At 42.2% G+C, this 27,601-nt stretch overlaps 1 protein-coding gene across 1 annotated transcript in view; it reads left to right on the top strand.

The window, feature by feature from the left end:
• LOC131793231 (uncharacterized) overlaps positions 1–27,601 on the top strand; it is a 103,783-nt gene that overhangs the window by 18,871 nt on the left and 57,311 nt on the right. Inside the window, exons 19-42 of the mRNA XM_059110649.2 lie at positions 438–708; positions 2,938–5,049; positions 5,481–5,821; positions 6,152–7,284; positions 7,753–8,424; positions 8,742–8,950; positions 9,367–9,694; positions 10,022–10,213; positions 10,972–11,284; positions 11,427–12,521; positions 13,139–14,199; positions 14,718–14,885; positions 15,452–15,871; positions 16,375–17,586; positions 17,971–18,184; positions 18,493–18,633; positions 19,214–19,416; positions 20,244–20,495; positions 21,107–21,370; positions 22,007–22,504; positions 23,165–23,695; positions 23,928–24,719; positions 25,675–25,942; positions 26,504–27,401. Of these exons, the coding sequence (XP_058966632.2) occupies positions 438–708; positions 2,938–5,049; positions 5,481–5,821; positions 6,152–7,284; positions 7,753–8,424; positions 8,742–8,950; positions 9,367–9,694; positions 10,022–10,213; positions 10,972–11,284; positions 11,427–12,521; positions 13,139–14,199; positions 14,718–14,885; positions 15,452–15,871; positions 16,375–17,586; positions 17,971–18,184; positions 18,493–18,633; positions 19,214–19,416; positions 20,244–20,495; positions 21,107–21,370; positions 22,007–22,504; positions 23,165–23,695; positions 23,928–24,719; positions 25,675–25,942; positions 26,504–27,401 (13,588 nt within the window). The remainder of the gene's footprint in view (positions 1–437; positions 709–2,937; positions 5,050–5,480; positions 5,822–6,151; positions 7,285–7,752; positions 8,425–8,741; positions 8,951–9,366; positions 9,695–10,021; positions 10,214–10,971; positions 11,285–11,426; positions 12,522–13,138; positions 14,200–14,717; positions 14,886–15,451; positions 15,872–16,374; positions 17,587–17,970; positions 18,185–18,492; positions 18,634–19,213; positions 19,417–20,243; positions 20,496–21,106; positions 21,371–22,006; positions 22,505–23,164; positions 23,696–23,927; positions 24,720–25,674; positions 25,943–26,503; positions 27,402–27,601) is intronic.

Here is a 27,601-nt window from a genome sequence, read left to right on the forward strand (position 1 = left end):
CAAAGTCTACGTCATCTTTATGTCTATGGTGATCCGCAGTATTATGCTCACTTCCTGGCACTTAATTTAAATATCCCTTAATATCGAGTAAGGGATAGTAAAGAGGGATGTAGGAATGGTCACCTGAATTCTTCAAAATGTGAGAAGCATGAAAGAATGAACTACTCTTGAAGGTCAGGTGACACCTTTGAGAACCCCGAGAAGGTATCGCTGTATTGAGAATATCCCATTTTCTAGTGCCAATCCTATTAAGAATATAGCAACAATAAACTACATTGATGAGAAAACGCTCGCTATTGCAAACAAAATACAACTTTTAAATGTGCTGGTTTTTTTAATGGCGACGGGCCATTAACGTTTGAAAATGGAACACCTGTAATCCTCATATGATGCTAGACAAAAGAAATAAAACTCAGCTCTCTTTTCTTTTTTCCAAGGTGTTGGAGGTGGAACAGTATTTTTAAACGTCACTAATCTCCTGGAAATCGACGGGGCCCTTTCTGCCGATGGTGGCGATGCTCTCCCCCAGGGAGGAGGGGGCAGCGGTGGTAGCGTATGGATCTACTGTTATATCATAAAAGGTTTCGGAAAGATCACTGCTAATGGAGGTTCATCTCCCTCCGATGGTTACGGAAATCACGGGGGCGGTGGAGCAGGTGGACGAGTCGCAGTTTACTTCATAAAGAATGACACCTTCTCCTACTTCAGGTAATATGAACTAAATATTGATCCACATGGAATCCAAGGGTGATAAGAGAAGTTACTTTGCTATCAACTAAACGTTCAAACAAGCTTTTATTGATAAACTGCAAGACTACCGATTGGTAATCAACTAACTGTTTTATCTTCCGTCGACTTATCCTGTTTTTTTTCGTCGGATGCGGATACTTTTGCTTAGAAGTCTTAGAAGGCTACAATGTTACTTTAAAATCGTTATAGCTTCATTCATAAACAGAAACACAGACCACTTGACCATGCGCTAAAAAGATTGCCAGCGATTTTGTGTCTTATCTGCAGATCTAGGATAGCCTTTCAGTTATGGTTGCAGCTTTTTCGATTTAAAACTACACGTTTTTGAAAGCAATTTCTTCTTGAAAGATTTGCTATATCCGATAGGACGAGCACTCTTTCTGTGAGCTTATTTTTGTTGATCAAACAGTAGGCCACCTTAGAGTTCTCGCGATTCAGTGATCTGGTGCCGAAATTACGGCGTGAGAACGAGGCTAAGTGCGAAGTCGCACAAAGAGTAAATGGCTGTGGTGGTGAAAATGAGCGAAAATTTCTCGAAATTCATCGTGTGAGAGTGAAAAACTAATTGTGGGAGAGAGGCATTGAGTGAATTGATGACGGTAGAGGGAAGAAAAAATCACAACTGTTCGATTTGTGAAAGAAAGGAGCAGCAATGAAGCTGACAAGGTAGCCGCTTCTTCAAAGACCCAAAAGCTGTTGGAGGAGAAATAACAAACATGTGAAGGCAAATTTCTAATACCTAACATTTTGAATGCTTGTAACTTATGTGTTCTGCGTTCGCATGCAGCCTTGCCAAGCCTGGCCTCAGTTTCTTTTAAGTCATCATTCAACCGTTGCTTTTTTCCCTCACTGATTTGTAGCGAGGGCTTATTGTAATTTGCCAAACGATCCGAACTGAACGAATTGGAAATCGGTTATTTTCGAAATGAGCTCAAAATTTATAATCAGCAAAATGGAAAGCTGTAATTTGCGAAATGAAAATCTGTTATTTACGAAAGGAGAGTTCGTGCGGAAAACTCCACCGACCAGAACAATGAATCGGTCAGCCCGTCACTAGCGTGGGTTACAAACTCAACTCAGCATAAAATGTTATTGTTATTAACAACTTATCACCGAACTAAACTTTTTTGCCGATTTAATTTTATCTTCGAAGATATTTGTTGTAAAAAAGGGCGACGGCATAATATTAGTGCCATGTTTTCCTGCTGAGGAGGATTGCGTGACGCTTCCAATTCAAGTAAAGTGTCTTGTTACATATTCAATTTATTCATCGTAAACGCTCAAGTGCATATTTCGTAAAGTACGCCCCGAAGATTTCACTTTCGCCTTTCCCCTAAAAGCTATCATTTGTTAGGTTACTTATTTAATCCAAACTGGATGTGAACTGATCGATTGGTGGCCATAAGTTTTATGCACCTCTTGTTTTGCAAATTATAGATTTCCATTTCGCAAACTATAGAATTACAGATTTACAGATTTTGAGTTCATTTCACAAATGACTCATTTCAATTTCGTTTCCTTTCGTTTCGCAAACTAAAGTAAGCCCTCGTTACGAATCAGCAAGAAATAAAACAACAGTTCAACAGTGGTTCAACAACTGAGGCAAGGCTGCATGTGATCGCTGAGAGAGAACGAGAGCTCTGGAATGATAGAGGAGTTGTTCGTCCAAGCATTCAAAATTTTTGGTACCGAAATCATCTCACACTTGTTTGTAATTTCTCTTCTAACAATTATTTGTGGTCTTTTGCAAAAGAGGCCAACTTGCTCAGCTTCATTGCTACAGCTTTCTCACTTAAATCGAACAATTCTGCCTTTTTCTTTGCTATGCCTCCATCACTTCACTGAATGCTTCTCTCACAAAATAATTTTTCACCCTCCACCTTTGAGTTTCGAGAAATTCTTGCTCATTTTCGCCACCACAGCCCTTTACTCTTTGTTCAGATGAAAATGGCGTCGCACTTAGTCACGTTCTTGCGCCGTCATTTTGGCACCAGATCACTGAACCACGAGAACGCGGAAGTGGCGTATTCTGGTAACAGTAATGGAGATATGTAACCAAACAGCTCACAACTTGAGCTGGAAAAGCCAATCGTAAATTATTTAATAGGAAATTATGGTTCGAGGGTCACTGATTTCATAACTTTGAAGTCATTAAGAAAGATGGTATTTTTTCTGTCTTTATTCTAGCTACCAGGCACATGGCGGACAGGCTAAGGAAGGCCAGGATAAAGTGGAGAATGGCGGACCAGGTACTGTCTTCTTGTACCATTTGGTTCACACTCATCGAACACTTCTTATCGACAACAATGGCGGTAAGCCGTTGAATAAACATATTAATTATGGCCGTCTGGATGAGGAAGGTGGCAAAGCGTGGATTATGCCAGAATCGGGATTCCATCATTTTGCTGCTGAAGAGGACAAATTTCACTTTGAAGAGTTGCAGATCTACAGCAAGGGCCATTTGGCAATATGGCCACGCGCGGGAAATGATTCAAGAAATGTTTCCATGTTCTTTAAATATATGATCGGTGACAGGAGCGGCATGATACACATCGGAGATAAGCAAGTTATGGACCTGAAGCGGCCAGAGATCGATCTTCCCTTTAGTGCTCAAGTCTACCTTGGTGGCTTCCTTGGTCTCGCTCCTTACACACAAGTTCATGGCATTGAGATCATTGTTCGTGGTATTCTCGCATACATTAGGAATATGACCATTCACAATGGTGGTGATCTGTGGTTGAACCATGGAGGACGAACAGACCACGAAATCATAAACCACTACGACTTTGATTTCATAAGAGTCCAGGATACGGGAACCATTCACTGCGTCACCTCACCAGTCAACGACCCGGGCGTTCTCTTCACAACTCGTGCAGTCTTCATTGAAGGAGGAGGCCTGATGCGAGGTTCTCGCCTGACATTTGTGACAGAAAATATTACTATAGACGATGGTGGGAGGTTAATAGCAGATGGCCTCGGCTACAATACCTCACATGGTTATCAAGGAAACGATATATCTGGTGCACCAATTAATCCTGGTCACGGTATTGATGATAATGAAGGAGCCTCTGGCGCTGGTCATGGTGGCAGTGGCGGCCGAGGAAGCCTCACCTATGGCACTCCCAAAACAGGTTTTGCCTACGGGGATCTGTACGAGCCTTATATATACGGTAGCGCTGGTGGTAAAGGTAGAGGTGGTACTCGAGGAGGTAACGGTGGTGGAATGCTGTGGATGAACGTAACTGGACTGATTGATGTTGATGGGTTGGTCTCCGCAAATGGTGAAGACGCTTCGTCCCTGACTGGAAGTGGAGGTGGTAGCGGTGGAAGCATTTGGATGTATTGCAAGACGATCAGAGGCTATGGTAGGATAGCTGCTAATGGGGGTGCTGGTTCTAAAGACAGTTCATACCCTGGAGGTGGCGGTGCGGGAGGAAGGGTTGCCATTTACTTTCAAATAAATGAGACGTCAACTTATTTTGTTTACGAGGCCCGAGGTGGATCAGCTCTTGGATGTGAGGTAGGTAAAGAACATCTTTGTAAAGCAGAGGCTGGTGGTCCGGGCACCGTGTTTCTTTATCACATGATTCACACCCATCGCACATTACTCATCCACAATGGTGGACAAAAACCGTTGGTATCAGCAATAGCAGACTACAATGATTTATCCGAGGATGGTTGTCGGGCTTGGATCTTACCGCAGTCAGCCAATCACGATTTCGCTGGAAGGGGGCGTGATTTCCACTTTGAAGAGCTTCAGGTGTATGGAGGTGGTCATCTGGCAGTGCTTACTGAACCGGTCGGCGAGAAGGCATCTTTATTCTTCCTTCATATGATTGGAGATCGCACTGGTACATTACACGTATCGAAAAATCAAACCATGGACTTACATCGACCCGAAATAGACACTCCATTCAGTGCGCACGTTTATGCTGGCGGTTATCTTGGGCTTGCCCCATACACCGAAGTTCATGGCGTGACATTATTTATTTCCGGCACCGTAGATCACATACAGAATATGACAATACATCATGGCGGCGCATTTTGGATGTATCACGGGGGAAACACAGCGAATCAAACGAACAGTTCTTTTGAGTTTGATGCAGTCCGAGTGCAGGATAATGGTGTTATACAAGCTATAACATCTCCAATCACTCACCCAGGAATCACAATCATAGCCAGGGCGTTTTTTGTTGAGGGAGGCGGGCTTTTCCATGGGACAAGGATGACTGTCTTAGGGGAAAATATCACTGTCGATGATGGAGGGCTGATCTCCGCAGATGGCGAGGGTTACAACAGGTACGAATATTTCGTGAAGGGAAACGAAAGTAGAATACTAATCGCTGATGTGTGGTATGCAGAATTCTTACTTAATTGTTTTACATTACCACAATAACGCGGTTATTTATCGTGGTTGGTTTGCTCAGCTAAATAGCATTCAGTAAATCTATGTGGAAAATGGGTTATTAACTCACAATTGTTCGTTCTGGTGTCAAAAGCAGTAGATCACAATTGATTCTGTCAAGTGAAGAGAAAAGCTTGTTATGTTGCAGTCGATTTGCTTTTAAATTTAGAAAAATTAACGTATTTTACAAAACCACCATCAAGTAAAGGATGACGGAAAATTGTTGTGTACATTTATTTCCTAAATGTAACGAGGATAATATCGAGATGTTTACAAATAGGCAAACTAGTTTAAATTATGAATTTTTTCTGCCTTTTGTTTTTAGGACGCATCCCCAAGGATCAGGCCTCCATGGTGTCATAAACCCAGGTATTGGTTCCTCTCACATCTATGGTTCCTCAGGGGCAGGCTGTGGTGGAAGAGGAGGGAGAGGCGACCACAGTGCTGTTGTCGGAGCTGCTTATGGGGACCTCTACGAACCTGTCCGATTCGGAAGCTCAGGTGGAGGAGATAAATCGGGAAGAGGTGGTGGGGTTATTTGGTTTAATGTCACCAATGTCATTCAAATAGATGGAGAGGTTTCTGCAGATGGACGTAAAGGCGACAACTCAGGTAGCGGAGGAGGAAGTGGAGGAAGTATCTGGATGCATTGTTACCGGATGAAAGGTGTTAAAATTTATTTTTACACTCCTGACATTTGTTTTTTGACTATTTGTGTTAATTACCCTCTTGAAATAACATACTTTTCATGGTTTCGTTGGATTCTTAATGCTCTATTATGTAAACTGTATTGATTGTCATGTTACTTTCATATAAAAAAAGTCCTTTGACGAGCCTTCTTCTTCGAATAGGTGCTACCCTTTGTATTGTAGATTTGAAGAAGGCGACTGCGTTGTTTATTCCAGGAATTACCGTAAGACACCTTACGAAAACATGTCATAAATGAAAAGTTATTTTCTTAAGCAAAAACGAACTCATCTCACTTCTGTCCTAAAGGTACTGGTGCTATTAAGGTCAACGGTGGTGCCGGTGGTGGGAATTCTGGAGGTGGGGCTGGTGGAAGGATTGCTGTGTACTTCACTGAGAACACCACATACACGGGCTCCTTTCAGTCACGAGGAGGTGCCAAAGGTGGAGGGTCCAATACCGAGGCTGGCGGACCTGGAACGGCGTTCCTATATCATCTAGTGCATACTCATAGAACACTGCTAGTAGACAACGGAGGTCAACATCCCCTCACCAGAAGAATATCGGACTATTCAGATCTCTCGCGAGATGGAGGTCGCGCTTGGATCTTACCTGAGTCAGGTGGCCATGATTTTGCCAATGGCTCTCACGACTTTCACTTTGAAGAACTGCAGATTTATGGTGGTGCTCATTTGGCGATATTGACTGAACCGGTGAATCGTGCAGCTTCATTGTTCTTTCGCTACATGATCGGTGACCGAACAGGAATGATTCACATCAGCCAAAACCAAGTCATGAACCTACATCGCCTGTTCTTGGATATTCCTTTCAGCGCATATATTTATGACGGAGGGTACCTTGGTCTTGCACCCATCTCTGAAATGAATAAGATTATTGTGTACGTGGAAGGAACGCTTGATCACATTCGAAATCTCACCATTTTAAACGGCGGTGAGCTTCACTGTTACTTGACAGGCTCTACTGGAGAAAGAATTCAGCATCATTACAACTTCAACGAGACCGTCAGAATCATGGCGAGATCTCAAATCCAAAGCCACAGCCCCAACGCCCATAAAGAAACATTCAGCCTCACAGCTAGGATCCTATTCGTGGAAGGCGGGGCTGCAATAAGCACTTTCAACATGAACATAACAGCTGTCAATCTTACAGTGGACGATGGCGGCTCTATTGATGCAAGCGATGGTGGTTACACAGCAACTAAGGGACCAGGAAGTTTGTTGACAAACAACTGGAGACGAAGTGGCGCAGGACATGGTGGAACAGGTGGAAGGGGAAGTTGCGGGGGCTATCACACATGCCGGCTCAAGAAGGGACTACCATACGGAAACTTGTATTATCCGAGGGATTTTGGAAGTGGTGGTGATGGTAATGGAGGCAAAGGTGGCGGCATTTTAAGTATTTCTGTGGCGCATACCCTACAGGTATTTAACTCAATACTTATGTGTTTTATTACATGCTGTGATACTTAAAAACCCATTTTGTATTGAATTTATATTTGTTGTTGATGAATGCAAATGGTGCGAATTGAATCCACCGAGTATGACTGCTCTGCTTTCACATTTCTCTTCCCCTTTTTCAGCTACATTTCCTTAGCTACACATTACTATTCCTTTGTTCTGTTTGACTATGATACAGCTTGGATTCTTCCTGATATCTTTGCCTTATAAAGGCTTTTCTTGGGAGGCAATGAGCACGATCTGTTTTTTTTTTGTCGTCAGAACTGTATAACAAATGCCACAGTAAGAGGATACCAAAGCTGTGAATAATCTGTCACGACATACAGAGGTTTACATGAACATGCTTTTGGTGTTTTTCAGACGGTAAAATTCTTGACTTGGTTCTGGTTCAAGTTTTGGACAAATTTTCTTTTCTTTCCTTCTTCCTGATAGGTGGATGGTAACATTTTTTCAAATAGCCGAGCTGTCAATAATGATAATGGTGGCGGGAGCGGTGGAAGTATCTTAATTCACACCCAGGTTCTCTCAGGTGGCCATACTGGTGTTATACAATCTAAAGGTGGAAGTGGTACCGCAGGCTCGGGTGGTGGCTCGGGAGGTCGCATAGCAGTTTATTACAGCAACAATGACACACACCATCCGTACAGGGGGAAATTCGACACCAGTGGTGGCAGCGTTACATCTGGCGCGGAGGCTGGTGCTTCTGGAACAGTTTACCTTAAGCACACCGGAAGTGGATTCTCGACACTTCGAGTGGATAACAATGGACAACAAGCTTTGGATGACGAGATTCCGAATGCAGGTGTCCTGTTAGATCTGTCTGGAGGTAGAGCAGACCAAGGCACAACCTACAATGCGCCAAATGGAATGACAGTTACATCCAGCTGTGCTATTAGGTCACCTTTATGTCATAACCCATGCTACAGCTGCCGCGACTACTCAATAGCAAACCTTTTCGACCAGACATTTTCGACAAGCAGCTGTGCCGGTTATTTCTTGTCTGGCTGCCATTACACGAAGCTGACGGTCGATTTAAGGAGTTTACTGTTTATCAACCACATAAGATTCTACCCATTCTGTAGCGGATCTCGACCTAACTTCCGCGTAAGTAGAGTTAACGGTCTCTCTTATCTTTTCTAACTCCATGCGCTCAACCGAAAGGGACCTGTATACTAGTTTCACTGAAGTTCTATACCTCAAAATAGTTTTTCTTCACTGCCAAGGACAAGCTCTATTGCACTATAGCTCCAACATTTTTCTTTAAAACACTTAAACAGAATTTTTAACTCTGACCATGTTTTAGATCTCCGAGAAGTATCATATTAATTATTGCATAAAAAATTACATAATACCATTCCTTTATTTGTCACTTGCGTTCTCATATTAGACATTTCTTTGCTTTTATTTCTCGAATTCCCAAGGTCACAACGAACGATGGCATCCGTAATGTGCCAGTTACGAGTAACTACGTTCAAATATCTAACGGCTGCATTCAGGGATCTTATGTTGATATGCCGGTGAGAAGGAACGCAACTCAGATATATGTGGAACTTAACCATCCCACAAGTAACACGTATTCTGGCCTCTCTGAATTGGAAGTATTTATTGATGGAAAAGAAGTTTGGGACAGGTTAGTAGTAACTTAGCAGAAACATTTATTATTTGGCCGTTGATTTTTCTGTTGGTGGAGAAAAAAAAAGCGCAGAAGTTAAGCTTAAGTGTGAAACCATTGGGAAGCGATATATCGTTTCTTGGGTGGACGGAGGAGTGGGGAGTGGAAGATAACTCACCTTAGTCATAGCGAACTAATGACACAGGTTTACTCCTTGTTTTTTATCACCCCCTTATGAATGCCATCGGGCTTGTCGAAATGAACGTACTACACATAACGCAGTTAAAGCCATAAATTACTTTCCAGGTACGTTCGTAAGATTCAAACTTACCCTTTGCTCTAAAAAGTAACAATTCTGGTTAAAAATGGGCAATAAGACTGTTAAATAGACATGATTTAGTGGATCTCGTGCTCACTCTTCTTCCTACAACCAGGTACAAGTACAGGAGTTTCGATGGCGCCAAAACGTGGATTGAACCAGCAACTGGCACTGATGTCTACAGCTTCAGTGAGGTTCATATCCGGGGATCTGCTCAGCTTGCTGTGATGCCGCTGAATGGCTTGCAGGCTCCGGTACATTTTCATGCTGACAGGTTGTACGGAGACAAGAGTGGCTTCCTTCATGTAGGATACAATCAAAATTTCTCTGTGGCAGTTACCGATCCCGACATTCCATTTGGTCTGCGTGTTTATGAAAACGGGAGTATGATGCTACCGAGAAGAGCCTTTTTGCAAACAGTTAGTTTCAAGTCATCAGGAAAGGTGTGGATTTTTCTTCCTTATAATTTGTTTTCTTCTTTGAAGTACCTATGAAAGGGCATTGAGCTCTTATTTTCCCTAACAATGATATCTCTCAGCCACAGTCACATTGGCTTCTTCTTTAACTCCGTTGCAATTCGTTGTAATGCTAGCATTATCAAAATCCCTCTTGCGAACAAAATTAGGTTTGAATCCACAATAGTTTATGTTTTAATGCCTCAGATCTGTAGTGTATGAAATTTCTTCACAAGGCTACAAATATTCCACCGAGAGGTAGACCCCTGTTTGTCATTACTTCTCTCATTTTTTTTTGGTTTTTTTTTGTTGTAGATATGGGGCGTCCAGGACTTGTTTGTGTTCGATCACGGAACCTTTTACGGTGATTCAAATTCCAGTCTTGGAAAAGACACAGTTCCTGGACAATATTTGGTCAAGTCCCTCCACGTGCAAGATAGAGGGGTGTTTGAGCTGCATTCAACTGACAAGAAATTGACCAGTAGACTGTCGCTCACTAACTTAACGGTGAGTGCATGGAGCATGTGTAAGCAAAGCATGAGCTCAAGCGAAACTTTGGGCACTTCGTGATGCTATTGAAAGTGTTTCAGAGACATATTTTGTAAAAAGTGTTCAAGAAACAAATAACGATATCAAACATTTTCAAAAGCTTGAGAAAAAAAAATATATATATATATATATATCTCGGTCTTCCTGGTGTGAGAATTTAAACCAGAGACAGTTATAATTTCACGGTCTACCACCCGAGAGACAGGAACGTTGTTTTCTATGTCATATTCTAAGCTAATACGTCACAAGTGTGTGACAAGCGCTCTAAGATCATGCAGCTGCGCTTTAGAGGAATTTTAATATTCTTCTTCTTCATCTTATTATTATTATTGTTATCGTCTTTATCATTGCTTTTATTAGCATTAAGCGTCCGGTTATCTCTCTGATCAGAGACGTCGAAAATCTTAGTAAAATTCGAGCGGGGTCCCTTGATGTTCCTCAGTCGTAGTTTATCTCTCTCTGTATGGAGCACCGAAATAGTTATTAATTCTTTACTGAATCACCGCTTCAAACTTCTTCAAAAAGAGGGGGGATAAAAAACCTCCATGTGAAATGTTTTATGAGTGGAGTGTGCTCAGATGAAAGACTGCGTGTCGAGAAATCATAGTTCGACGCCAAAAAAGTCTCGGTATCACTATCAGTGGTCTTTAACAACCACATTGTGTCAAAATTAGTAAGTAGATAATTTTTTTTAATCATATGATATGCTTTGCCAGATTTTCGGCGGTGGTCACTTCAAATCAAACAACAAATTGCACATCGCAGTGAAACATCTGCTACGGATAAACTCCGGAGGAAGACTGAGTCACAATCATGCTGGGTACGTCACCAAGGAGGGCAGGTCTGGAGACGAGTTCGAACCATCTGAAGGCCCTGGCCAAGGGATTGGTAGTGTTCATGGTGCAAGTGGTGCTGGCTTCGCCGGAACTGGTGGAAGAGGGACTGGGACGGGTCTTGTAGGGCAGTTCTATGGAGATTACAGAAGGCCAGATGATTACGGGAGTGCTGGAGGCTTTGGGTTACATTACGGTAAGATGATTGAGAAAAGATAAGTCTAAATAACCTGAACTAAAATACCACAACAACTGATACAGGCAGCATGCATGATAAGTGACAAATCATGGCGAGAAAAACCATGTGTTAGAATGATTTTTACTTGTTTCTTTCTCAGGTAACTTGTACTATGGAGATTATCGCACAAGCTCTGTGGGCCCATACAGAAATTTCATCACCCGTAGTGGTCTGGGAGGACAAGGGGGTGGAGCGATAGAGATTGTAACGCGTCACTTGATTCTTGATGGACACTTGTCAGCGGATGGAGAAGACGGTCCCCCACCCAGCACAGCAGGAGGAGGCAGCGGAGGTAGTATTTGGATTGACTGCGAAGAGCTGGATGGCTACGGAACAATCAGTGCTAATGGAGGGGCAGGTTCACCAAGCAAAGGAGGAGGGGGATCTGGTGGACGAATAGCGATTTACCAGGCGTTCATGTTGAATTTTAACGGCACTCTCTCTGCCAAAGGTGGAAATAGCGCTGTGGAACCGGGTGCTTCAGGCACTGTCTTTCTTGAGACTCGAAACAACAGCAAAGTGGAGTACAGAGTTTTGAAGATAAACAACTTCGGCTTGGCTTACCCCTGGGCTGTTGATAAATCACAGGGGAGGTTAAGAAACCTTATGAGGGGAATTTACACTGATACAAAATATGTTGGAGCTGTCACTTGGTTACACGAAGCAGATAAATACACCCTCGACGAATTTCATCTTCATGGAAACTCGCACGTGGCTCTGTATGGAAACGGGTCCCGCGGGAATGTCACGCTGTACGCGCACACGCTTCGCGGAGATCGCAGTGGCGTTTTTCACGTTGGTCGCTTTCAATCCGTAGTGTTTGACTTTATCGATTTGTATTTCCCAATTAATACGCTTGTATACTTTAACGCTACACTGGAGGTGCCTCGAAGGTTGTCGCTCCGTGAGGTTTACATGGAGATCAACGGGACGCTAGCCGACTCAGATGATTACACCATTGATAGAGACGGCAAGCTGTTTTTATGGTCGGGAGGACAATCACTGGGCGAAAAACAGGGACACTTTCGGTTTATAAACATGTCAATCAAGTCACTCGGCTTGCTGCACACTACAAAAATTCAGGGTCATGGTCCAGTAAGTCTGCACACCACACGATTTGTAGTAAATGCCGGTGGGCTGGCTAGTGTTGATGACTTCTTTCTGTACTCTGTGAATGCCACTATCGATGTTGCTGGTGAGAAATACGTTCCTTGTTTACTAAGCCGTTCCTTTTCTATTTTCGTGAGAAAACCCGTAATAGGAAAAATTGATCCTGTACGCCACTCGATCTACATAACGTTCTTGGAAATATTTGTTCAATCAATGCCATCTGTAGAGGCTGAAAGTAGTATTTCTAACGCTCTACAGACCCAGAATTGTCAAAAATACTAATCAGATAGCTCTGACGCTTGATTATCGAGGCCAACATTTTCCTGCACGATTAATTGTCTGCGTCAATTTTATTTATTTCGAAGTTAAGAAAGCTAACTTAGCAACATGAGCGAATCAATGTCTTCATGTTAAAAGCAGATAAGTAGAAAGGCAACGGAAACGGCAGCTTATCTTTCGCGACATAACTACATGTTAGGAAAGGCTTGTCACCTACGATTTGTTTTGCTGTTCCTTGACATAAATCTGATCATGAAAGTTTGATTTTTATTTTCCCGCTTGTGGTCGTCTTGACTAAGTCGCTCTCTAACTGTGTACGAAAGGTCAACTAAAAAATGTGGAGGGTGTCATAGTAGCGGTTAGAACAAAAGGAAGACTCCATACCCGTGGCCATGCTAAGATGGTTTGTTTTTCTGTGTGTAGGTGATGTGTCAGCAGACTTCAGGGGATATGGTACAGAACAAGGGCCAGGAACTGCTGTTCAGAGGACTCCTTATTACACTGGAGCTGGAGGAGGGAGCCACGGTGGCCGTGGTGGACGGGGGACAGCTGGACTCCACACGCCTTCTTCTTACGGCTCTATATACGAACCTACTCAGTTCGGCAGTGGTGGTGGTAATGGTCTTAACGGTATGGGTGGTGGGCAAGGTGGCGGTCGTATTGTCTTTGAAATATCAGATATGCTTCGACTGGAGGGACACGTTCATGCAGACGGAGAGCCGGGAAGTAGGAGCTCCGATCCAAGTGGTGGAGGCGCTGGAGGGAGCATTGTTATCCGTTCATTCAAGTTTGACGGCGAGGGTACTGTATCGGTGAACGGAGGATCATGTCCGTCCACGTATGCGCCCTATGGGGGCGGTGGAGCTGGTGGCCGCATTGCTGTCTATTACAATGGAAGTTACACTTTCATTGGATCATTCCAGAGTTATGGCGGAATCAGTCAGGCAGAATGGGGTGGAGCAGGAACAGTTTATATAAAAAACAACCAAAACATGAGCCAGCCCTATAGCATTCTTAGAATTGACAACAGAGCTACTCGCAGTGGACCATCAAGGCTTAACGAGATTCAAGAACTTCACCTGGCGGGAAACAGTGCTGATTATCCCTATTACTTGACATCGTATACGGCCCCCAATGGAGTTACTTTAACCACAACTGGAATTCCCTACTGTGAAAGAACTTCTCATCACGATTCCAAAATATGTGATACCGACGATTCCAAGATATCGAATTTGTTTAAGTCGACGTCCGATAGTTACTACACTCAAAATTCAAACCCCGTTGTGACTTACCGCTTTCCTTTACCTTTGTTCTTGGAGTACTTATTGATCTATCCTCACTGCAATTCGTATCACTTGACTCAGTTTTATGTACGCGTTTATTTCAATGACAGTGAAGTTGTTGGATCCAATGGATGGATTAACCCAACAAACTGCCTCCAAGGACAACCGCTCAGAATGAATGTGAGACAGACAGTTGAAAAGGTAAAACTACGTCTGTAATGTATCACTTTAAATTTGGTGCCTCGTAATGTTAGTAGGGTGTGTAAGATATCTTACGGCGACGTGTGGGAAAATATTTCTGAAAAAAGAAAGTTCCTTTCCCCTAAGAATTTCGCCAGTCGCAGGATGCGTTAACCACTTCCTACGGCGCGGCCCTTCCCTTCGTCATAGCATGTGAATGCAGTGTTGAGTTCAAAGTAAAACCGAGTAAAACCGACCAAAATGCTGTTCAGGTTTCCTTGCTAAGAGTACGTAAAAGATGGTGATTCCACGTTTTTGTTCTGTATAGGCTGGTTATGAAGTATACAAAGTTCTAAAACGAGAGTGCTACGCTATTGTGTTGTTCTTTAGATCTTTCGTTTCGCTTGCTGTCGCCGTCGTAGTTTTTTTAAAGTTCCTAGTTGTATTTCGAAGTGGGCTGTAACCAATGGCTGACGCTCGAAAGTCAGTTTTTTTTAAACATTTGACACGACCATATATTTCTCTCTTGTCATTAACAGGTAGAAATAAGTCTCCAAAGAATCAGCTCGTACTCGTCCCTCAGTCTCGTAAGATTTTTCGTTCGTGAAAACCCTTCAACCACGCTACAGACGCCACATTACACAAGTCCCAGTACTTCTTGGATCGTGACCGAAGAAGAAAAAACTACACAACATGATTTCAGTGAGGTATGATGTGCTGTTGGTGATTCAATTGCTATTTTTACCTTGAAGCAAGAAACTAAAGAATCGACGGCATGTTCACTGATCGTTCCGCCTTAAACGTCTTTTAAAAATCTTAAAAACAAAGCAGATCGCGACAGGCCTGGAAAGATAATTTTAACCTACCCACGTTCCCAACAAGTGTTGTTTCTATGTTTCACGAGTGCTCAAAAATAACATTTTGGATCACCCATCGCTTAAATTATGTCTACCGCTATGGTGGCCATAACATTCACTAATATTGCTTTTCATTATATACCATGAAGGAGAATAGCACTTTTCGCGCGCGCTGATTGGCTAGTTCGGAAGTGATTGGCAAGTATTATTCACCTCCGAGCAGCCGGAAAGACAAAGTTGTGCGTCAAGGTTTTAATTTCCGGCAATTTTTCGGTATATTGAACGAAGTAAAATAGGTTGTTTTGTATTTGTGATATATACAGTAATTAACAATTATTTACCTCAGTGTCGGTGTTAGTCTTCCACTATTCACTTCCACTTCGGTAAATAATTGTTAATTATTCTTGTTTTTGAAGCTACAAATCATGGGCCAGGGAAGTCTGTCCATTTCCGGGAATTCCGTCAAGATGAGTGTAAACAAGGTTGTTGGTGACAACTCTGGTATCTTGACAATGCGCCCGACACAGAACATTCTCATGAGAGGCTCAGAGGGACACCTTCCATTCTCGCTCCTCTCTCAGAGGGGCTCCAGTGTAGCCTTTCCCACCAGCATGAACTGTCGTGAGGTCGAGGTGACCATTCGTGGGGTGATAGGAGAGATGAAAAATCTTACCGTTGGACCACAGTGTCGGTTTGTTCTTGATAACTCTTCAGAAACGGAATTCATGTTAGATCATATGGTCGTACAGACTGACGGTTACATGGCAGTTCTAAGAGGAGATAGGGAGGACGTAAAAATGGTTGGAAAGACTTTTGATATAAGAGGAGGAGCCAAGGTCAGTAATCATTTACAACAGAGGCAAAGTTCTAATAGTAGATGTAAATCATTTTGTCATTCGCTTTGGAGGCACTGAGTCTTTGTATCCTAGATTTTTTTAAGGAAAAGAAGTTCCTGCACTATTGTTTTTCGACGCTTTGTGCGTCTTGTCTTTAGAAATAATAGGCCTTGTACCTTCGTGGAATTTATATCGATTGATAAACTTAAGGATGTTGATAAATGTTTAACTCTCGATCATGGACTGAAAGGTTGCTGAATAGACTTCTTTAGCTTGTATGTTTTTTTACAAATTTCAAGTCGTGATAATACTCTAAAGATTTGTTTCGTTCAAATTTCCTCCTATTCACGTGCACATGTACGCATAATATAGCAAAGATAAAGCTGTGAAGTCCCTTGAGACCTGAAATGGGTTAACTAAACATACAAGCTATTGAGTGGTTCAGCTTAGAGATGTTATGAGCATTTGCAATTGAGAGAACGCGCGTCTCCTTTTTATAACAGATGGAGGCGAACAGTCTTACATTGGACTACATCAACATCACAATAGAGCCTTTCGCTGATCTCTCAAGTGATGGGCTCGTCGATGAAGTTCCCGGATCACGTTACCATGGAGATGGATGGGGTGGTGATTCTGGCGGCGGATCCTCGGGCGCAGGGCATGGCGGTCATGGTGGGGTTGGTGGAAGGCAGCAAAAAGTTGGTATCTCCTACGGGAAGTATAGAAGGCCCACAACATTTGGAAGTACAGGCGGAGCTCAAGTATTTCCCTTTACTGGCGGATTAGGAGGAGGTCGTTTTAAAATTATTGCCCACGATACACTTGTGGTGGACGGAGTACTGTCCTCCAAAGGGGGAAATGCTCGAGCTTCTCGTAGCGGTGGCGGAAGTGGTGGCAGCATTTTAGCATATACCTCAAGAATCCATGGCGACGGAGAATTTGACGTTTCAGGAGGCAACGGAGACAGTTCAACCGGGTATCATGGAGGCGGAGGTGGAGCTGGTAGGATTTGCTTGTATTATCGAGAGAACCACTTCCTTGGTCGTTTTCTTGGTTTTGGAGGCACCAGTTCAATCGAACCCGGTGGTCCAGGGACAGTGTTTCTAGAGAACGTCCCTGGGATGAACGCTACCTATGGGCATGACCGTATAGACGAAGCAGCGCACGCAGAAAGAGTGCTTCTGGATGAAAATGTTGTCAACGGAACACAATGGGTTCGCAATAGAACATTGTACGCAAATGCTATGGGTCGAAAACCTCAAAGTCCAGACGCTAATCTAAGTTCAAGCTATCGTGATTTCAGCGTTGGTGGCTCAAGCAGAGTATGGCTCATTTTGGACGATGAGGATCTGGAAGCGAACGGGACCGATGTTGAGCTTAACGAGTTACAGCTTTACGGCGGAGCACAACTCGCCATTATCAACCCAGCAAACACCAAAGCGTACATATCCATTGTGATTGGTCAGATGGAAGGAGACAGAACTGGTAGAATTCATCTCGGCTTTAATCAGACTTTCCTCTCTCTCCAGTCGTACCTTCCCATGGACATGATCATTTATCAAGGTGGACTCACCACTATGCAGGGCGAGCTGCTTGTTGCTGGGGTAACAGTCGAAATTGATGGTGTTTTGAGAAGATGTCAAAACATCACTGTGGTGGATGATGGTGTGATTCGCATGAAGGAGATGTATGATGTGGAGGGAAAACCAACTGAGGTAAAAGCACGAAGTTGCATATGAATTGGATTTTTTTCTTTTTCATTAGAAACGAATACTGATTTACATCCAATTTTTTATCTTCAAGTGCCAGAAATAAACCATAGATTAGGGAATGTCTTTTAGAATGTCTGGTTTGACATAATGATAAAAAGATATTCCTTTTTCCTGATTCATCTTTTTTTGTGAAAGAAACAATTAAAGACGGGCCGCCATAAAACCTTACTCACTTGAACTGCAAGGGGAAAAAAAAAGTCTTTATGTATTTCGTGGAGCTTTTGCCGGGATCGTATTTCAGCGATATATGTTCTTGACTATTGCAAGTTTTTCTTGTATTGTATGTTTTTACTCTAATGTCTTAAAGCTCATTTTCCTACATTTCAGACATTTTATTTCGAAGCAATAAATGTTCGAAATAAGGGCACCATGATGGTAACCAATCAGGAGCGAGTTCGTGAATTTCGTGGAAAGTCCATGCAAATTTATGGAGGGGGAACGTTTACAGCAGTTAATCTTCATGTACACGTCGTGAACTTTACCATCGATGCGCTAGCAACAGTCCACGCAACTTTGGAAGGGGAAAAATTCGATTACGAAGGTATGGCTGCTTTAAAACGCCATACTTTTGTAGAGTTATGTAAATTGAATTATCAGACAAGCTTTTTAAGTGCGAGACTTATCTTACCTTGGATTAGAACTAGAAATGAGACGACTTTCGCTTGCGAACAGCTATCAGATTCGAGCATTTACAAGACGTTCTAAGCATGTAAATTTCACAAGGAAAACTCTGTTACATGTATTTATGTCTTACGACTCTATTGTTTTCGCGAATTATATTGTCTTTGTGCCCAAAAACTTGAAATCTGAGACTACAGTTATACTTTATTCTTGTAACTGACATTTTAGGTAAGGGCCCTGGTGCCAAGTATCCAACCCCAGGCTTTGCTGGAGGATCAGGCGGTGGTCACGGGGGACTGGGAGGACGTTCTACGAGTCAAGTGACAACTGGGGCTGCATATGGTTCAGTAAAGGAGCCTACAGAATTTGGTCGGTAGTTTGTTTTTCTGTTGATTTTCAATGCTTTTTTGTTGTTAGGATAAATGAATTGGTTTAGATCCTCCAAGATTTGTACGTGTGATTAATTTTGATGGAAAGTGCTCATGACAGGTGCCTGGAAGTTTCTCCATTTCGCCGTGCAACAATCGAAATAGGAAACTTCCATATGCGGCTAGAGATTCGTGTAGATAATGAATCACTCCACTATTATTAAGAAGGGTATTTCTATTTATGTCATTGGGCGTCCAATGAGGACGAATTACGAAAAAAAAGACCAATTAATGTGTTCAGAATTGTGCCTATAATGTAAATCCTAATGCTTCAAAGCTTAAAGCTAATGCTTATGGCGCATGTAGTTGCATATTTTCTTTCTCCCATGTGAGTGCTTGATGCTGTACCTACGGTGTTTTATTTATCTCTTTATTTATTTATTCATTTTGATTAAATAATCTAGCTTTCTGGACTGACCTTGGCGCTCTTGTCATGAAATAAAAATGCTGGGAAACGCTCGGCATGGTTACCTCTTATTTTTCCAGTTTCACGTTAAATAGAATGATTTTAAAATCCACAGGTAGCAGTGGTGGCAAGGGAAGCAGTGGGGCTCATGGAGGACGCGGTGGCGGTATTTTATTCCTGAACATCAGCGACACCCTGGACATCGAAGGAACCCTAAGTGTAGATGGTGCCAACAATGGTGGGTCCGAAGCTGGAGGAGGAAGTGCTGGAAGTATTCTAATCAGAACTGTTTTACTGGAGGGGAGTGGAACTGTTCAGGTAATTTTACCTTGAAGGGAAATCGCTTCTTGAACCAACCGTCGTTAAGCAATTAATAAAATAACGTAAAATAGTAGCAAACTTTTTGACAAGCGGACTACGAATCGAAAAAAATAATGTTTGATATTTTGAGATATAAAATTAATTTTCTAATACCTTTTCATTAGAAACTTAGAAGGTATCTTCTTATATCAAGAGCACGGTGAGGTACTTAAAAATATTATGTCTTAGTATTTACCACTCAGGTAAAAGATACAATTTTTTTGTATTTGTGTGGTATATGCTTAAATAATAATTCACCTCAGTGTCGGTGAAAGAGGTGGATATTGAAGCGGCGAGGTAAATATCCACCACTATTCACCTCCACTCCGGTGAATGATAATTAATTGTTATAAACCTAGACTTTCACTCAACAAAACAAGCACTGTGGTTGGTTGATTCTTGGTCACGTGCTCCTGATCAAATTCAAATGTATCCCGACCAGGATACAACTGCGCAGTTGTTGCCCGCGCGCCGAGTACAACAGCACGTTTATTTGTTTTTGCCATATGATTGTTCAAGGGAAAGTCTAAATATATAACAAAGCACTTAATGTATGGTCCCTTGTGAATCTAGTTAGTTTTGTTTTCCCTCGAATCCCCACGACCCAGGACTCTCGGGAAAACAAAACTAACTGTTTCCTTGGGATCATAGATTAAATGTACATTATTTCGGAAGATTCATTGTCTTGAACATAAACATTGCTTTTTAATCAAGGCATTATCCTTTGATAACATGCTTTTGTTACTACTGGTAACAGCAACTGTCACATTATTCTTCTTATCAAGGCAAACGGTGGCAATGGTTACACCGGTTCTTCCAGAGGCGGAGGCGGTGGTTCTGGTGGCAGAGTTGCCTTGTACTACCAGGGAGGGTTCTTTGATGGTGTCCTTGAGGCCGCTGGCGGGAAGGGCGACTTAGAAAACGGTGCGGCAGGGACTGTGTACGTAGAAAAGGCGGTGAATAATTCAGACACGCCACATCGAACTTTGAAAGTCGACAACAAGGGTCGACCACCACTTAATGAACGAGTAAATGAGGTAAAAAAATGAGTCACTGACTTTAAAATTGCTTTAGAAAGGTATTGAAGGGGCAATTGATCATTATACACTCTAAACAAAAAAAAAAAAACAGGTATCTCGAAGAAAAAAAAACATATTTTCTTTATATTTGTTATTTGCTGGCGCTCTTGTTCTGTTAATGAAAAAAGATAACGAGCCAATAATACTCCACACACTTCAAAAAATTTGATTAATTTTGTTTTCTACCCTAACTGCGCAAAATGAATTAGAACCGCGTGTCTTTCATTTGGGCTGCAGGCCAATATAGTGATTTCATTGACGATTAAGCTTGTCCTTTACGATTGTTCTTGTCTTTAAGGAGGGAAGGATACGATTTGGACAGACAACGTTGAGTAGCCAATCACATACACACATTTACTCAGCCCTGGCTCTTCCAGCTCACTTCTACGTTGCAACACAGTTGTAAATACCCTAACATGTAACTCTGACATTGAGAAATATAAAGTTAATTTATAATGAGAAAAGCATCAAAGTTGACCTTTTGTTGGAGGGAAGGTGACGGCTAGATATTGTTGTAGGTAGTTCTGCTTGCCTAATCTATATTTAAGTCACTCCATATTTTGTTACAGATCGAGGAAGTAAAATTGTATCCAGGAAGGTTGAAAGACGGCAGAGTCTACTCAGATGAGTACACCAGCATAAGTGGCCTGAGATTCAAATCCGATGGGTCTACGATGCCCCTCTCTTTAGGATCCAGCAGTTATTATTCGCTGTCCCGAATGTTCGACGGAGACCTCAAGAACGCTTACATAGTGCAATCGTCCTCCGTCCATGTGGTCATCGAGGCTACTTTGCCAAGGCTAATGTTCATACATCACATCAGGCTTTATCCTGTATGTAGTACAGATTTTTCTGTCTAGTACAATCCTTAGCTTATCAAGCTTTTACCTTCACAAGGAGAACGGTGGCATTATCCCTCAGGAAGAAGGGTGGAGCCCTTACAACTAAGTTTTGTAGCGGAGAATTCTGTTACCGTTTTCGCAATTGTTATAACACTTCCCGTTGCCCCTTTTATTGTTAGTAACGGAGAAATTGACCTTATGAAAAATTTTATCATTGGTTTGGAGGCAAGGCGTGTCAGTATAACAAGACGAGGGTTTTACCATTAAATCTAACTCTGACGTCGTTGTTATGCCTTTAAGAAGCTTCTTCAAAAGTTTATGAGTCATTTTTAGTGTCAATGATAACCGCTTCTATTTGTGTTAAACCTTGAAATAAATATTTGCATGGGTAGCAAATTTCCACGAGGCACTAAGAGGAGACAAATAATTAAGAAATGAAAATTTGGTTTGTAGGAAAAAAATTTGTTCGGGCGTTCACCTGACAAGAACCTATTCAGGGATCGTAAATAAGGTGTTCACTAGATTTGTAGCAAGTTGTTTTGAAAGTACACAAGAAGCGAGCATTAGAGGCTAAAAGTGAAAATCTGCTCCATGCACTATAACGCTTTCTTCTTTCATGTTTTTTAGTATTGTCATCAACACTACCGCGTGAGTTTCACCTTAACGACGGACCATCCAGTTATCGGTTGGAAAGACAGAACGAAAGGTTCGCGTTCATTTGCAAATTGTTTTGATACTTTGGTTTACAATGATGTAACCATAGAAGATACTATTTCGAAGTTCACGGTAACATTGACAAGACTTGAATCAAACGTTGCGTTGAGCGAGCTTAAAGTGTTTGTCGGGCGTGATACGTCGTCCTTCAAAGCCATTACTCTTGAACAAGACAGCTCAAGAACATGGTTAGTATTCAACGATCAGGGAACCATGACATTTGAAGTTGACGAGTTGGATGTGCGTGGAAGTGCACACCTAGGTATTCAAAACGGAGCTGGAAAACTGGACTTCAAGGTGAAAGAGTATAAGGGTGATTTTACAGGAACTGTTCATGTAGGTGGAGCACAGAATTGGTACCTGAACGCCAGCAACAATTCCGTGATTCCTTTTACCCTCAGAACTTACCAGGTGAGACTATTTTCACAATCTACTGACTAACAGGGAAACTACCTTATTATGAGAGGGTTATTCTCGTGTTTATCAGGGTATTTAAAATCAAAATGTAAGAGAGGTTAAATTTCAAACCTGACTCTTCCTTCCCTTTATACCCTTCCGCATAGAGAAACAGCATTTCTTGATTCCTTAGTCATGGTAAAATTACAGCATTGCAAATGCCAGAGAAGGATCAGGGAATTTTCGTAAGAAGTAGTTTTTAAAAGTCTTACTACTTCGACCGTTATTATTGTCTATGGTATTGACTCTTTGAAAATACGGTCGGCTAAAGAAAACGTCATTGTTTCGTAGTAATAAAATTATTTTTTTGTGCTAAGAGAATTAATAGCCTAATTAATGAAATTGAAGGATAGGAATTTAAAAGCTCTCGGAAAATAATGTGGAAATTAAGGCTAAGTAACTCAACGTGAATTGGGAGAAAGCTCGTTTATTTCAATGAAAAAGTCTGATAAGCCTGCATAAAAAAGCATTTATTTTATTGTGTTTGGTTATTAGGTATTGTAAAAGAAAAACACATGTTACCACAGTAGGATAGGTATCATTTTTATGTATGCTTACTCTTACTCATCATGAGATGCTTTTTACGTTCTCAAAAATATGTTTTTGTCTTCATAGGGCTCACAAGTTTTCCTCCCACGGGAAGTCTATCTCCAAAAATCTTCAATTTACGCAGATTCTAAGCTGGAGGGGCTTAAAAACCTCTTCATTTCACAGGGAAGTCGCTTTGACGTTACGCAAGGAGCGCATGTAAATTCCCCCTCGAAAGCCACCATTTTGTTGGATCGCATCACCATTCTAAATGGGGGAACGTTCTACCAGCGGACCGCTGTGCCCGCAAAATTAGCCCTGAATCTGACAGGGGAGCTGATCATCAACGCTGGCGCGTCAATGGAAGTCAGCCAAGTTCATCTCCAGGCCCATAATATCTTCATCGACATTGACGGTGTTCTGTCCGCGAGTGGGAGGGGCTATTCCTCTATGAAGGGTGATGAACCAGGTCGGAAGTCTGACGTCTCAGCCTCCGGAGCTGGCCATGGAGGGGCTGGTGGAAGTAGCACGAGTCAAGAGTACGTTGGAAGGGCTTACGGATCCTTTCAGATCCCTCTTGACTTTGGAAGTGGTGGGGGACAGGGGTATCAGGACTTGGTGAGTTACACTGATAAATTGGTCTGCGGTTTAGAGCAGCTTAAGTGGTATATCTCATTACATGTCTAACTTCAGATCTTTGTTCATGTTTATTTCCAAATACATATCTAAAAAATTAGGTCGAGAAGTATGTTCTTTTCTGAGATCGAGTATTTATGGAAAGGCTGTTCAATTACAGAATATTCACTGGTTTAAAAACAATACTAAGGGTTATGTTTTCTATCGTTCTTAGCCGGGTAGCTCCGGCGGCGGGGCCGTCAAACTGAGTGCTTCTCATATCGTACAAGTTGACGGGCTTCTTGATGTATCAGCTGGTGCAGCTGTCAATCCAGGCACCGGTGGCGGAAGTGGTGGTAGCGTCCTCATCCAAGCAACGCTATTTCTGGGGAAAGGCAAAATATTTGCCGATGGGGGCGAGGTTGCTCATTCGTCGCTTGGAGATGCTGGGGGAGGAGCTGGTGGTCGCATTTCTGCTCATTACAAAAGCACAAGATTTGCAGGCTCTTTCTCAGCCCATGGTGGGGCCAGCAGAAGCGAAGCTGGAGGGCCAGGAACGGTCTTTCTCTCTGAAAACTCCACTCACACAACCATGATTATCGACAATAATGGTTACCGTGCTTCTAAATTGTATATCTCAGACTACAGAGATCGCTCCAACGACGGAGGACGTGCCTGGCTCCTTGCTGGCTACATGGACGAGTTTACCTTAAACCTGTTACAGTTACGAGGTGGCACTCACTTTGCCGTTTATCATCTTAAGCCTTCATTTACTCTCAACGTGGAACGACTGGAAGGTGACCTTGGGGGTTTAATTCACGTGTCAAAGAAAAACAGAGTGTATATCAAGAACGCTCCAAGACTGTTCCCTTCAAGTTTCCACATTTATAATGAGGGATTTCTTCATCTTCCCCGAGATGTCTTACTCAAGGACTTGTTTTATCCGAGAATTTCCCTTGAAGGGTTGATCAGTGGAATGGATAACTTGACACTTGGTGGAGGAGCGGAATTTGTGGTCACAGCAGAGGTACTGATTTTGAAGATTGTGAACTGAATGTAATTAAGAGTGTTATTAAATATGCTGAGCTTTCAAATGTGTTATTTAAAGGGCAATGGCTACTCGTTCAGCGAATGCTCAGTGTTATCCTTTCTTTGAAAGGATAGTTTTGTAAATTTTGAATGTGAAACTTGAATCCGCGCTTGTGGAAGTTGAAATGATTATGGAACGTCGCACAGCCTTATCTCTTTAATTGTTATTGACGTGAGGGAAATAGGAGGTAGACCTATTCTTCGCGGGGTAAAATTGCTTTTTCTAACAACAAGCTCCTTCTTAGCTGTATTATCAAAGTTTTAGTCAACCTTCAGTTTGTTATGTTTTAGTCTCGCTAGTTTGTTTGTTCAGGAAGAGAATCTCTCACAGCAAAGAAGCTGTCCAACATTTATACGCAATTACCGATAAAATGAATTAGGATTTCAAAGTCTACCAACTAGCCTATGTGAAGAAGTTCAAATGTTTGTGGCGTTGGGAAAACGGACATAGGAGAATAACGGTGGTTTTGAATGATGGGGAACTTAAGATGCGAATGAAAAGGCACTTATGAATTGAAGGAATCTTGTCACAAACAGAAGAAACTACGAGTAACTAATCCGAAGGAAGTGAATATGTCTAGAAGGAGAAAAATACGCTACAAAGCAAAAACTATGAGTGGAACGTGGTGTAACAAGGAAGTCGGTCAGCCAGTTTGTCATAGAGTCAGGGAGTGTGTTGGTCAGCCAGTCAGTCAGTCGATCAGTCTGTTAGCTAATCAGTCGGTCGGTCGGTCGGTCGGTCGGTCGGTCGGTCGGTCGGTCGGTCGGTCGGTCGGTCGGTCGGTCGGTTAGGTAGGTAACTCTATTTCAAATGTAATCATAGACGGCTTGGAAATATATCCCGCAAGTCTTAAATATTTTTCGTTATCGCACTAAACTTATCCCTTTTGCAGGGTCAAACGGAGGGCTATAGCAAAAAGACAATCCATTTAAATTCACTGACAATCATGAATGGTGCCAAACTCGTGGCCACTGATACTGTTTTGGACTCACCAACGGTTACCCTGCTACTGAATGAAAGTTTAAGAGTGATGGCTGGCGGTTGGATACAAGGCAAGTGGATAGACATCAATGCTGGTGATATTGAAGTGGAGGCATCTGGAGTCATAACCGCAGAGAAACAAGGCCACGATGCAAAAAGTGGATCTGGGTCGCCATCAGGTAAATAAGCCTCTCACGCAGTTTGCATGTTTCGTGATATGTTTTGATTTCTACTCACAGAGTTATTGAGGATATGCAGTACAATAAGTTTCTTATAAACAGTGATATGAAACTATATATGACATTCTGTATGATGAGATGAATTATGCATTCATTTTGATTGGTTGTTGCTTATAAACTATTGTCAGAGAGATGCATGGATGACATCACCCTTAAAATCATTTTGCTTTTTTTGTTCTTATATTGAAAAAAATAGATTCCATGATGCCGTGGGTTTGTACAGTATTGTGTCTCAGAGGATGTTCTCTGTGTTCTTACCACATTTTGATGTCATTTTTTATCTATTACAAAACAGATGCACGGCATTATGGAATCTCTTTGATAAATAGATGTGTATTTCAATCTCAAGATAAAAGAGTAATTTTAAACCACCATCATTTTTGTTTACCTCAAGAAAAAACAATATCCATCATTTACAAGTTTACAGTTACATTTTATCGAAACCTCTCCTAAGTTTTCTTCAAGGATTTATTGTTGACCTCTTGATGAAATTACTTTAAGGTTCCGCTGGTGCCGGTCATGGAGGTCGCGGAGGTCTTGGAGACTCCGGGTCATCCCCAGGTAACTCATACGGCTCCCTTTTTCGACCTCTTTCACATGGAAGTGGCAGCATGTTTGCTGTTGGAGGTGGTGTCATTAAGCTGGCAACTAGCCAATCAGTTACTATAGATGGTTTAGTAGATGCAAACGGCGAGGATGCCCTCAACAAGTCTTCTGGAGGGGGGAGTGGGGGAAGTATCTGGATCCTATCCAAAGTCTTCAAAGGGAATGGAGTTATCAGAGCCTCAGGTGGAAGTGGATTGTTTTTCGAAAGTGGTGGAGGGGGTGGAGGACGAATCTCTATTGCATTTGACAACCGCACATTCAGTGGCAAAATAAATGTTTTTGGTGGAGCAAGCAACAAAACGGCAGGGGGCGCTGGTTCCTTATATCTCCATAATAAATACACAGATTTCAAACAGCTCATTGTTGACAACAACAATATAGGTTCACCTTTAACAGATGACATTACAGACGTCTCAAATGACGGAGGTCGAACCTGGCTGACACCAGAACCCAACACAATTGAAATGTCATTTGATGAAGTTGACATTCGAGGCCAATCACAACTAGCCGTCCTCACAACTCCACCTGACTCACCTTTCCGCTGGAACATTGGAGGCATCCGTGGTGATCGCTCAGGAATCCTGCATGTTAGAGCTAATCAAGAGATGTATATGACAATATCTGACAATGAGGGAAAACAGCCTCAATTGCTTTGGGGTGTCAATGTGTATCCAAGGGGTGACCTCAAGTTGCCCCATAACCTTGTTGTTGATGGGATCAAAATTATTACTGCGGGAAGTTTGAGTGGAGCTCAAAACGTCACTGTGGGAAATAATGGAAGACTCATCCTCAGGTAGAATAATTCTTAGTCATCAATGCCTGCTTTATTAAAATTGCAGTCCTTGCACAAATCACATTTAGGAACTTACCCTGTACTTTTGAATGGCCCCATAGTAAATGGCTAAGATTTATCCCATCACTCAATATTATTATACCTATTTGTTTTTTGGTAGTCTGAACGCATGGATTTTATGATTATTGATTATTACTATT

Source organism: Pocillopora verrucosa, chromosome 8 (assembly GCF_036669915.1).
Source record: "Pocillopora verrucosa isolate sample1 chromosome 8, ASM3666991v2, whole genome shotgun sequence".
NCBI classification, from domain to species: domain Eukaryota; kingdom Metazoa; phylum Cnidaria; class Anthozoa; order Scleractinia; family Pocilloporidae; genus Pocillopora; species Pocillopora verrucosa.